This window comes from Oryzias melastigma, linkage group LG9 (genome assembly GCF_002922805.2).
Source record: "Oryzias melastigma strain HK-1 linkage group LG9, ASM292280v2, whole genome shotgun sequence".
NCBI lineage: Eukaryota > Metazoa > Chordata > Actinopteri > Beloniformes > Adrianichthyidae > Oryzias > Oryzias melastigma.
Window position 1 is genome coordinate 22126328 of NC_050520.1, and position 12450 is coordinate 22138777.

The window sequence follows — 12450 nt, forward strand, 5'->3', positions numbered from 1 at the left end:
AAGCGCAGTTTAGGCCAGGTCTCCATGAAGACATATTTAGCCCATGGATACTATTTTTGTTTTTAAGGGGAAACTAAACTAACTAAATAAAAAAAAATCACTATAGTATATAAATGTGTAATATATTTATTTGTTTTCAACGATATGCAATATTGGATATATTCTTAAAAATGTAGAAGTTGGAGCGAGACTGAAACTTTAAAACATATTGAAAACATGTTTTTAAAATATTTATTAAGACAAAAATATATTTTTACAATCACATTATAAAGATTTTCAAATAAAAAGGCTCATATTAACAGACCTTTGAAGTTGACTGTTAATAGAATGTTCAGAAGATGCCATTTAACCATGTATCAATAGCTTCCTCATGAGCTAACACATCTTTTTGCCAGTCCAAATGCCACCTAAGTCCAGCAATGACACGGTTGTAGTTTTTCCCCAAACCCCATCGCCATTTAGCGAATGCTTTTTTATTGTATGAATGAACACTTGAAGAGACTCGTGGATAGTCAACAATGCTGCGCAACAGACTGTCCAGACGCGACTGCACGCCAGGGAATTTATGAACCACATTGTGAAGCTCCTCCTTGTCCAGCGTAAGGTCTGAAGAAAGAGGATAGAAGAAATGATGAAGCATGATTCAGATAAAAATTACATTTTGTGGGCATCAGTATTTTGAAAACTCACCAAATAGTTGTGGAGGGGGACTGGTTCCATCTGAATAGAGGATGTATTTCCACTGACTACTTCTAAGCATGAATGTAGAAGCGTTGGCGTTACAACCATGGTATTCACTTAAAACCCAGCCTGGATGCTGCTTCTTTGAAAAACTAGTGGACTTGGATATAAAAGGAAGAAGGGAGTAGCCACTCAGATTGCTTACAGCTGATATAGCAGCAATTTCTGCAAAACATTTATTGGATAATAAAGATTAAAATATTTATTTGCTTTAATTATACCATGCTTTTAATCCTAAAATATAATGATTGGTCAGTAAGATTCCCATCTTCCCACTTACCAAGAACAGTGGGATAGAGGTCAACTAAAGAGACAGGCTGGTTGACCTGCAGGCCCGACATCAACCCAGGCCCCATGATGAGCAAAGGAACGTGGGAACTGCCTTCGTACATCGACATCTTGTAGAACTGCCTGTGTTCCATAGCGAGCTCTCCGTGGTCAGCTGTGAAGATTACAACTGTGTTGCTAAGCAGCTTGGTCTCTCTGAGGGCTGAAATCACCTGCCCTGATGACACAAAGGGGGAGAGAGACAGTAAACTCAGAACTCATTTTAAACTTTTAAGCAATGACCAATAATTGACAATTAGCAAAAAGAAAAAATATCCAGTTAACTATATCTGTGAATATATGTTTAGAGAAAATCTACAGAAAACTTCATAATTTGCACTATTAATTATCATGTTATAACATACTGGTAATATAATTCACTATTTATTACAACTAAAGTCACCCTAATATTAGGAAATGGGTTAAAATATATATATTCCATGCAAATAAAAGGATTCTGCTTTGTTTACAAGTTACTGTACTTAAGAATGATTACAAAAATTAAAATTCTTGCTTATTTGCTCTCTGTAAATATCTTGTTTGGCCATTTAAAACAAATTGATCCTTAAACCCATTCATCTCTTGCAATGTATGTCTGTCAAACGAACCCAGCATGGCGTCTGCTTCTGCACACATGGCATAGTAGAAGGCCCGGATGCTTTTGATTTCCTCCTCAGTGAAATCTCCGCTGCAATTTTTGGTGAAGGTTGAGTAGTAATCGACAGGGTGCATGGCAGCCATTGGCAGCCATTTAGGCACAGAGACAAGCTCATGTGACACCTGTGCAGACAAGACAGTAATTTAATATGACACAAGTAGAAAACAAACAAAAAAAGATCTAAAAAAAAAATAAGATAAGTGCCTTTGAGAGCCAGTATGGTGAGCTACGGAAGGTGGATCCTCCAGCAGAAGGTCCCAGGGATTCAGTTTTATATGGGTGAGGTAAATTGAGGCCAAGATAAAGAGCAAAAGGCTGATTTGAGAACGCAGCTCTCTGACGGATCCACAGTGACGCTTGATCTGTGTTTTGCCAGTCCTTCTTCATTATCTTTACAGTCGACATGTTCCCTACAAGCTGAGAAACAGGCCGACCCTCTTGGGCCAACAGGAACGGAACATCTCGTGTCCATGCCTCAACGCGGTTACTGTAGAGAACGCATAAAAAAAGAGGAAGTTGAAAGCAACTTGTTACACAAGCTCACAAAATGAGAATTCCCACTGTTTTAGTTAAAGTCACACTTTAATCATCTTTTGATTTATTGTAAAATTGTTCCCAGTGATCTTTTTAATCATGATTATGCATTTTTTTTTCTCTAATTTGATCTAACAATACCTGACAGAGTGACTCCCTGAGGTAAAGTCCAACTTTCCCATCATTTTGGTGAGATATCCATTCTTTTCTAGCAAATCCATCCACGTGGTTGCATTAGCCTCTAAACATTTATAGTTGTTCCATGACTGAGTGAGGTGAACAAACTGACCGCTCCACATGGCTGAAAGGAAACCAGAGGGTAAATCCTGTGATTTTTCTTCACAACTTTATACATTTTTTTTAATGGTTTGGGACGATTATTTACCTGCTCTGGAAGGGCAGCAGATGGGTGAGTTGGTGTAAGCATTCAGAAAGGTGGAGCCCAACTGTCTGAGGTAGTTTATGTATGGCAGCTCTACTACTTTGCTTCCAGGATCAAAGGACAGTCGACCATCCTAAGTGCAAAACACAAACAAATACAGTTATATTAATTTAACTGCAACAAAACAAAATATTTGAAATTGAACGTTTTTCGCTTAAATAAATACTTACAAAGGCATCACTCATTACCATCACGATGTTTGGTCTGGAAACATTTTGGCAGAAACTTTGACCAAAATATAGGAAGAAAAAAATAAAAGACACCCAAAACATTTTCTCCATTTACTTTCTACAAACAAAATACTTTGCTGCTGTAAAACATCTCACAATATTTAAAGGAAGGGATAAAGGGTTTAAACTATTTGGTTCTGTTGCGTACTGCTTCCGCTAACAATCGTGTCTGTTATTTATCAACATCCGGGTTGCGCTTTCAAAATAAAGTTTCCCACTTAAAATAAGTTTATAAAACGGCGGAGACTGGAAAAAAGACATTGTTTGCTTTTGTATGTAAGTAAATGCAATAAAAAAAGAAAGATAAAAAAATTCCCCGAGAAGGGGGAGGATGCAGGGTCCATATCTGGATTTGATGTTGTCTTTAGCTCATGCACACAGCACAAACAAACAAATAAATGAATAAATGATTAAATAATTGATTGAATGAATGAATGAATGAATGAATGAACGAATGAACGAATGAATGAATGAATGAATATATAATAAAAAATAAACAAATTAATAAAAATAAACAAATAAATGAAAATAAATCAGTAGAAATATAATCGGGATGTGCTAAGAGATGTTATTGTTTTATTTAACTATGAATGTATTTTTTATTTGTAATCTTTAGTTTGTAATTCTAAAGGTATATGACAAAATATAAACATATATGCAAGGTGTTAGTTGTTTTTCAACACCAAACTGAGGGTTCTGATTGTATTTATACATTTCAACCATCCCAATTTTTTTTTAAATAATAATTAGTCTCACATGTATTCATAAAATAAGCAACTTTCATTAATTTAAAAGCCAACCTGAAGTTGTCTTATAATGAACTTTGTGGTTTAGTTTGTTTTATTTTAATAAATAAAATAAGATTTATTGAAACACAATAAACATAACTAAAAAAAATCTACTGAAGTTAAATTTAAAAAACTATCTCCAGAACTTTAAAAAAGTAATAAAACAGAACAAAGAAACAACCAAAACAAAGAACTTCTGAGCCTGCTATGAATGTCATTACAAAATAAATCCCCTAGAGGGCGTCATGTAACCATGAGTCAGAAAAATACAGGTAAAAGCAGTTCTTGGTCATTGACTGCAGTTGCAAGAACTATGCACCCAAACTTCAATGCTTTTCTTCAACAAAATATGCTGTTAGCTTTTAAGTGACAAAAACTGCTTTCAGTTATGGACACACCCTGTATTACAATTCTGCTTTTTAATATTTAATGAAATGTGTAAATCTTGGGGGAAAAATAAGCGATGCATGATTAAATCTGCTTTACGACACTTTGATATTAATGCAAAAATATTCCTGAATAAGTTAAGAAATTTAAGTTAAATAATAATAATAATAATAATAATAATAATAATAATAATAATAAAACAAACTATTTTTAATGGACCAAATATATGCATGATAGTTTCATTTAAATTGCAGCATTTTTGTTACTTATGTCGCAAATGTTCAATGAAAAATTGCACGAGCTTGGTTTGCATTGCTGTTAAAAACAAGTTGATCAACAGGTGATTCTGCACCACAAAGCAGATATAATAATGTCCACAAGGTGGCGAATTGAGCCAGCAGACTTGTTTTTCTGTAAACAGTGCGCTCGACCATAAGGACGCAGAAAAAACATTTGGGCAAAGAATATTTTTGATGCCAAAAAACAATCTTCTTATTTATTCTATGCGTTATTTCGCATATAATCTCTTTCATCAGTGTGTACAAAATACACCCTAAAAACATGCATTTTTGCTGCAGGTACTAAGTGCACGATTGCATTGTGGGGTTAAATTGTCCTAATCATCCAAACATGTAAAAACTCTGAATAATATGCATGCAACAGAGCTAAACTGCTTAAATCTGCGTTATAAATGGTTCATTTGTTTTCCCTTGTGTTTGGCAGAGATGGGGAATAAGTCTGTTTACAAGATGAACATGTGTGGGGATTTAATCATGTTTTCTGTCAAGATTTAACCGGTGAAGGAAAAATGCAGCAAAAATGTCTTTGTGCAGTCTCTCAGCTGTTTCAGCACACTTGTAATCTGCGAGCCTTTTTCCAGAAGGCGGAAGGAGGGGGCAGTGGAGGCTGGCGCATGCGCAGAAGGTTGTTTTTCACTCCAGCTCTGGTTTAAAGAGAGCTGAGCTGCGGGGTCCACTCGTCTGAGGCTGGAAACCAGCTAGAGAGCAGATAACAGCATCCATTGCTGTTACCCAGACTCAATGAACTGCTCACAAACAAGTCACTGATCGTGCCTGCTGCTTTTTTGCAGGCATTAGATATAGATCAGTGTCTAAAGTCTTTTTATCAATGAGATTTTCTTAGACTTTTTTTTTAAATTATCTGAAGGTCTCTTGTTTCCGCCATGGTGCTAGGAAAGGTAAAGAGCTTCACAATAAGCTATGACTGTCTTAATGACAGCAACGTCCCCGTCTTCTCCAGCGGGGACTGCGTCTCAGGGAGGGTGATCATCGAAGTCACGGGAGAAATCCGAGTGAAATCTCTCAAAATCCACGCAAAAGGATTCGCAAAAGTTCGTTGGACGGAGTCAAGGAACGCTGGATCCAACACTGCCTATACGCAGAACTACACAGAAGAATTGGAATACCTGAATCACAAGGAAATTTTAATTGGGCATGAGAGAGGTAAGACTTTGACTATTTTTGATTTATTTTTCGAAAAGCAGAAAAACGATGGGGTGTTTGTGACTTGAAATCAGAAACACCAAGAGATGCAGTCTCAGGGGATGATGACAAAACCCTTAACATGAGTAAAAGTTGAACAACTTTCACATTATTGCTTGACAATTGAAAGAGAATACTTTTTTTCTTTAGTTTTGTTTTTCGACTCTGTCTACACATAGCTCCATCATTGTTTGAGGGTAAGGTGCCTGAATGAATGACAGCTGCTGAAGCATCCCAGTCGTATTTGTAGTGCGAAATCCTTGTAAAAATCGTTTTAAAACGTGACGCAGTTTTGCATAAACTTGTTCAGTTGGGTGTTGAGGATTGTGGGACATTTTACATCGCATAATGACTTTAAAAAGGCTATTTCTTTGAAGCTTGTCTTAAGTTTCCACCTATTGTTCAAAGCGGTTCAATCCTGTTTAGAAAACTGGACCAGGAAGGGGCGGGGCCTAGCTCAGGCTGCTCGGCGGTGATTGGTGGAGGGGTTCTTGTGTGGCTAGTGACATAATTGTCTTGCAGAGTGAAAGCAGCTACTGCAACTTTGTTGGTTGTTGAAAAAAATGTTAGAAGAAGGAAAAAAATGATTGTTTGAAGCATGAAATGGGAAGTTTGTAAAGTTGTGGTTCGTATGTCAAAATATGGTCGAAATGTTTTTAAAGAAAGGGCTAAAAAATGTGTTTTATTGTCGGAAAACACATTTATAGCTATTTAAAATGCAAAACAATGGAATTAAAATATGAGCAACATTCATAAAGATGCATATATAAATGTATATATGTTTTTGCCTTCTAATCCAAAAGATAATGGAAAATAAAAGCGTTTTAGTTGTTTTTTCTGGCTGTAGTAGTGACTGCAGCGTCGCACAGTGAATGCGTAATGAGGCTGCGCAGCTGTGGGGGCTGCTCACACCGGTTTAGTCCGGTCTCCTCCTGCTAGAGTCTGCCTTTGACTGACAGCTCCCTACTTGTTTACCACACTGCTACTGCTGCTGGGGGAGGGAGGGAGCTCTGAGCTGGCAGAAGCACTACACCCGGACTGCTGAAAAGGCAGATTCTCTTCATTTTGTATTAGAAAAAAAGGAATATTATAAAATATATTTTTTATCATTTCGAGAACAAACAAAGACCTTGCTTTAGTCCGCACAATAACATAAAAAAGTGGCATGTAATACACTTTTAGGTTCACATTTCTACTACTTTCGGTTTATTATCGTGTAGATAAATCTCCCCTCATTACATCAATCTTTGTTGCTATGCAAACACATTTTTCTTCTTTGGCCTTGGCGCCTCCAAAACAACCTTTATTCTCCATCACATAATTGCTCTGCTGATTTGTCTCTCAATACATCAATTCCTCACAGACAGATATGACAGTAAAATCCGTTTATTCTCTTTTTGTCTCCCCCACCCTGTGTTTTTTGGTATGATTTTTTCAGATGCCTACGTACAGCATTTTATCCAGGTATGGTATACATGTGTTTGGAAAACTGTCGTTGTTTTTCAGACGATGACAACTCTGAGGAAGGACTCACCACTATTCATTCAGGAAGACACGAGTTCGCGTTCAGCTTCGAGCTTCCACAGACGTATGTGGTTTTCAACCCTAGAATTTCATTGGTTTTACGTTTGGTGCCCATTTGTCTAAAAAAAAAATATGTTTTTTTTTTCTCGTATCTGCAGACCTCTGGCTACCTCTTTTGAAGGGAAGCATGGCAGTGTTCGATACTGGGTAAAGGCAGAACTTCACCGGCCATGGCTCCTGCCCATGAAGACAAAGAAAGAATTTACAGTCTTTGAGCACATCGACATCAACACTCCAATTTTGCTGGTACATTTTTTAATGGTTAACCGGTAAACGTGTTTTATATCCAAAATATTTAATATTAACAAGAAAACTCTGTTTCAGTCACCACAGGCGGGCACAAAAGACAAGACGCTTTGCTGTTGGTTCTGCACCTCAGGTCCTATTTCCCTAAGTGCCAAAATCGAAAGGAAGGGATACACACCAGGTAAGAAGTCATCAATGATCAATCATTTTTTATCATTTTTCTAGTTCTTATCATCTATAGCTCTATATGATTTTACTACAAACATCAATTGACTCTCCTCCTATCTTCTGGTTCCCTAGGAGAGTCTATCCAGATCTTTGCTGAGATTGAGAACTGCTCATCCCGCATGGTGGTCCCAAAGGCAGCCATCTACCAGACGCAGACCTTCTATGCCAAAGGGAAAATGAAGGAGGTCAAACAGCTGGTGGCCAACCTGCGAGGCGAGTCTCTGTCGTCCGGAAAAACGGAGACCTGGAGCGGAAAGATGCTGAAGATCCCGCCTGTCTCACCCTCCATCTTGGACTGCAGCATTATTCGAGTGGAATACTCTCTCATGGTGAGAACTTACCCTTTATTTTGGCACTCTTGGGGAAAGTTTTAAATACTTTCAATCCTGTATCCGCGCAGAGTCAATATTTTCTTGTTAGCGAAGCTCTTTCCCTGCGAAAGGATAGATTGGCAAATGTTGGATTGCATCAGGGTTATCCCCACATGCCGTTAAGAGCATTAGCCCTGAACACTGGTGTCAACACCTGATATGAGGGTGCTTATAACCTCTGTGCCCTACCGACAGACACCCGTCAAGTGCAGGGCGTTGCATAAACAGCTGACCCAAAAACATTGACCCACATCCTGGAGAACTATTGCCTAACCCTATGTGCCCTTGTGTATAGTAGATTGAGTTTGATGCAGATCTCCAATTTTAAATGTCTTTGTTGTTTTTTTCCTCAGGTGTACGTGGACATCCCCGGGGCAATAAATCTATCTCTAAACCTGCCCCTCGTCATCGGAACCATCCCTCTCCATCCGTTTGGCTCCCGCACCTCCAGTGTTAGCAGCCAGTGCAGCATGAGCTGGCTGGGTTTGCCAGAGAGACCTGAAGGTACTTTGGCATCAATTTAAGTGGATTACACATCTTTGAGTAAACAACTGGGATGATTTTAAAGAATGCTGATCATTTATGTTTTTGCCTGCAGCCCCTCCAAGCTATTTGGAAATTGTGACCGAAGAGCAAAGGCAGAGCTGTCTTGATGTTCCAGCGGTTCGAGAGGAGCTTAACGGGCCTCTGTTTGCTTATATTCACGAGTTTCGCTTCCAGCCTCCTCCTCTGTATTCTGAAGTAAGCACCAAGACAACAAAGTTCTTAATATCTTATTTATTTGTAGATTTATAAATAACCCACCCTCTCCCTTTCATTCTAGATTGATCCCAACCCAGATCACGCCAGTCGTACAGAGGAGCGCAGGCTTGACGCCTGTCCATCCCGCTGAGGAGAATTCCCGAAATTCCCCTCGACTCATGCGGGGGTGAAACCGAAACAGAACCTGCCTACTTGGCTCAAATGTTTTTCTCAGAAAACGTTCACACAGTGCTGTCGACACCAAGAGAGAAACGTATTACTCAACCAACAAAGACTTGCTCGCGGGTGTGTTGGATTGAACAAATGTGCTCCTGCTTCCCGCAATGAGCGGAACAGGAAGTCTCCAGTTGGGGTTATCGCCTCCTTTCTGTGTCAGTCAGCCGAGGCCCCGGGATGCCTACAGATCCATACGCTCGGCCTGTATGCTTAAAATCCCACACTTCTCGGCGAGAGCCTGGACATGTTCACGAAGGCGAATGACCACGCTCTTCTGAACCTGTGGCACACAAGGACGTGGCCTCTGACACGAAGGGTAGGACTGTCCAGACTTCAGCAGAATTACCTTTAAACCAGGATGAAGAAAAGAGAAGAAACAATGTTTTAACCACCATACAGTCTGAAATGCTGTCAGATAAAAAAGTCACCGACAGAGCAAAAAAAAAAAACTTGTTCTGCTTTATTTGGGATTTTGTTTTGCACATTATATTTACTTGAGTTGCGTGGCTCTGTTTGACAAGGTTTTTCTTGAAATCACTCATAGTTAAAGTTTGGTCTGGATTTGTAAAGCAGCAACCTAATACTAGACTGCAGGCTTTAACCTTTGAGACTGTCATGGGCGGAACTTCAAGCCATGCTGGAGAACCCAATATGACTCTTAAACAAAGGACTAGACAGTTCAAGAAGAATGCACTGAGCTTTTTTGTTTTGTTTCCTCGTGTTTGTCCCTTTTCCCGTTTGCATTATAACGTAGAAACCGACGACTAACTTAATTTCTAACGCAGGACACTATTCATATTGAAGCTCTTTCGGTGTGTCGCCTCCTAAAGCTTGGATCTGTGTAGCCTTCTTCCTGTTGTGTTTGATAGCAGCTCTGTTTCTGTTTGACTCCAGTCGTAGACTAGCTTCAGCCTGTGTTCAGATGAGATTTGCTCTGCGTCCGGATTGGAGAGGCTGCAGTATCTTTTAAAACGACGCGTCACAGGAACTGTTCGGAGTGTGAGACAAAAATCGCTGCAATCTCTCCTCTCCTCATCTCAGAGCAAAAGGTTTGCATTACTGCCCGAAATAACACTTGTCTCAGGTTGTTGTCTCACTTGCCAAGCAATTGGAAGGAGAAAGAGTTTTTTTTTTTTTTTTTTTTCTTAAAGTTGCACTGTAAAATAATTTCCTCCTTTTTTTGTTCAACTACCAAATGAAAGAACAGACCTGCAGACGAGCAAGGCAGCTTTCTGAGATGAATCACATTCCCTTTTTGTCCTGCTGCTTCTGCTTACTGCATCCAGCCAACAGACCGATGTTACCAGACCAGTGACGCCACAATGCTGGGTTTAAAATAAAAAAAAGAAAAGAAAATGAACGCGTTATGAAGAATAACACTGCTTTTGCATTAAAGAAGCAAACCCAGCCTTATAGAAAAAGCTGGGAGCATCCCAAACCTCCGTTCAGGCTGATCAGAAATAAGTGTAGAATAGGTTGATATGAGTAATACATTGGTTTTCTAACTCGCTCAACAAATAAAATCCACCTGAACAGAGGTTTGTCATGTAAAGAAGCACTTTTTTGATAAGAAAATAATAATAAAAAAAAACAACCCAGCATTTAGGTGAAGGTCTGGAGGTACAAACTAACAGGGTTTTCCCAGTAAAGCAGTCTTGTGTGGGACTTTAATGCATTATTCAGTCTTTTTAATGTTAGTAAGTCAAGTTTACATTTAAAATGTAGAATAAAAAAAGAAGTTTGTGTATGCACGCTCTTATCAAGATCCTGCTGGCAACGAAATGGCATCTGATGGTAATGGACAGATTTGATAAAGTGATCTTATATTTGTGGCCTTGACGCAGAAATGACCTGATTATGAAGCTTCATTCTTCAGTGTCGATGCTCTTTCATGTTTTGGTTTATGTTTGTTCTCAGCTGTACGTTTTTTGACCTTTCCATGTGATTTCTAAAGGACAAAAAGGGAAGAGAAAAGTCCTAAAAGCATTTTTTTTTAACAAAAACATCTTGGAAAGGATTGTGTGTTCTTGATTTATTTGTCGGTGAGGGTCAGCTTCTAACTTGTTATTTTTTTTCTCCAATTTTGGGCATTCTTACTCTTAAGTTAGTCTCCCTGACTTTCCTCACCTGCTTCAAACCCAGGCTGGCTGCTGTTGATCGGCGCCTCCTACTTAGAAACAATTAGGTTTGTGTGGCCTAGCAGACCAAACAATTCCTCGCTGGTTAACTTGTGTCAAAAGGTGTTTGCAGTTTTCTAGATTTGTTTGTTAGGGAAGTTGAATCAAGTGGTGTGGTGAAGAATAAGCTTTTTTTTTTTCCTGTTCATTCATTTCAGTAGTCTATTTGCTCGGGTCTCAGAGTAGTCCATTGTCATAACTAAGCTAAAATCCTGACCTAATGATAAGAAAGGCAGGAGCTAAAATGTTCAGTTGATGATGGGATCTGAAACATTTTAGAAACAAAGTGCAATATTGCTCACAGATTTTTTTCCTCATATTCTGCTTTGTTTTTTTCCTAATGTAATGTCTGTTAATCATACAAATGTATAGATATTCTATGAATATGCTATGTTTTGAATGATTTAACCCGTGTCTAGTTCTTCCTTGTTGATTTAAATAAACATTTTGTTCTAAAATAAAAAAAATGACTGTTCTTTTGTGCATTACAAAACACAGATCATGCAAGCTTATGTTTTTAAGACAGTTATATCTCATATGTTGTCTGAGATTTGAGCTTTTACAGTTTGTCCACATAAAAATAAGGTAAAATAAAAAGTAAACTAATCATCCTTAAATTCTAGTTGATAGTAATTCAGTGCTTTATCCTGCTGAAAACCATTAGATTCATTTTGGGGACTACCAGAATCCACTGGAGCATCTCTGAAAATTGATGCAACTCTGCCCCTAGAGGTGGTTTGAAAAATAGCACCTGATTTTCCTGCCTGAAAGTGGGACCCAAATTGAATCAATCCCATTTTTTAAATAACATAAGAGCATTTAGTCAGTCAAGTCAAAACTGTTTTGAATATATTTGAAATAAAAATGTACCATCATACAAAAGCTAATATTAGCCTAACAATGCTACTCGACCAGTTTTTTCTTCTTCCCTTGATTCTCATTTATGCTGCATCCTATATCAATCTATTTTTTTTCTCTTTTTGGGTCACAAGATTGGTGGAGATTGTCCTGGTTACTGTTTGGTGAAGGCAGGGTACACCCTGGACAGGTCGTCAGTCTGTCTAGGGCGACAATCACTCCCTCACACTCTCACATATACTCGTGTACTAATTAACCAATAAAAAACATTAGTTTAAACAGTAGAAAAAAGTTAAACTTTTCTAGAAAGGGGTGTTGGCTAGCCCTCTCCACAGGGTGCAAAATCATACTTAGACACTTGAAAACTAGTTACACAACACCAATTAGGGAATGGTTGGG

General features: G+C 38.5%; 2 protein-coding genes across 2 annotated transcripts; one reads left to right on the forward strand and one right to left on the reverse strand.

The window, feature by feature from the left end:
* Positions 1-208: 208 nt before the first annotated feature.
* On the reverse strand, positions 209-3328 carry arsk (arylsulfatase family, member K). The gene is made up of 8 exons (XM_024274647.2): positions 2873-3328; positions 2646-2775; positions 2402-2561; positions 1931-2213; positions 1677-1848; positions 1022-1246; positions 691-906; positions 209-606 (listed from the first exon to the last, which is right to left on the reverse strand). Exons 1-8 carry the CDS (start codon positions 2981-2983, stop codon positions 332-334), a joined length of 1572 nt encoding a protein of 523 aa, XP_024130415.1. The 5' UTR covers positions 2984-3328; the 3' UTR covers positions 209-331.
* A 1748-nt stretch (positions 3329-5076) lies between these two features.
* Positions 5077-11660, forward strand: arrdc3a (arrestin domain containing 3a). The gene is made up of 8 exons (XM_024275359.2): positions 5077-5570; positions 7116-7197; positions 7292-7439; positions 7518-7620; positions 7740-7996; positions 8392-8542; positions 8637-8779; positions 8862-11660. Exons 1-8 carry the CDS (start codon positions 5291-5293, stop codon positions 8928-8930), a joined length of 1233 nt encoding a protein of 410 aa, XP_024131127.1. The 5' UTR covers positions 5077-5290; the 3' UTR covers positions 8931-11660.
* Positions 11661-12450: the final 790 nt, after the last annotated feature.

Bases quoted from the DNA above. Each gene is read 5' to 3' on its own strand.
- arrdc3a (XM_024275359.2), top strand. From the start codon at position 5,291: ATGGTGCTAGGAAAGGTAAAGAGCTTCACAATAAGCTATGACTGTCTT. The intron at 7,621-7,739 runs GTAAGAAGTCAT...CTGGTTCCCTAG, and splicing joins AAGGAAGGGATACACACCAG to GAGAGTCTATCCAGATCTTT. The intron at 8,543-8,636 runs GTACTTTGGCAT...TTTTGCCTGCAG, and splicing joins TTTGCCAGAGAGACCTGAAG to CCCCTCCAAGCTATTTGGAA.
- arsk (XM_024274647.2), bottom strand. From the start codon at position 2,983: ATGGAGAAAATGTTTTGGGTGTCTTTTATTTTTTTCTTCCTATATTTT. The intron at 2,214-2,401 runs GTATTGTTAGAT...CGTTCTCTACAG, and splicing joins TCAGGGAGTCACTCTGTCAG to TAACCGCGTTGAGGCATGGA. The intron at 1,247-1,676 runs GTTCGTTTGACA...TTGTGTCATCAG, and splicing joins AGAAGCAGACGCCATGCTGG to GGCAGGTGATTTCAGCCCTC.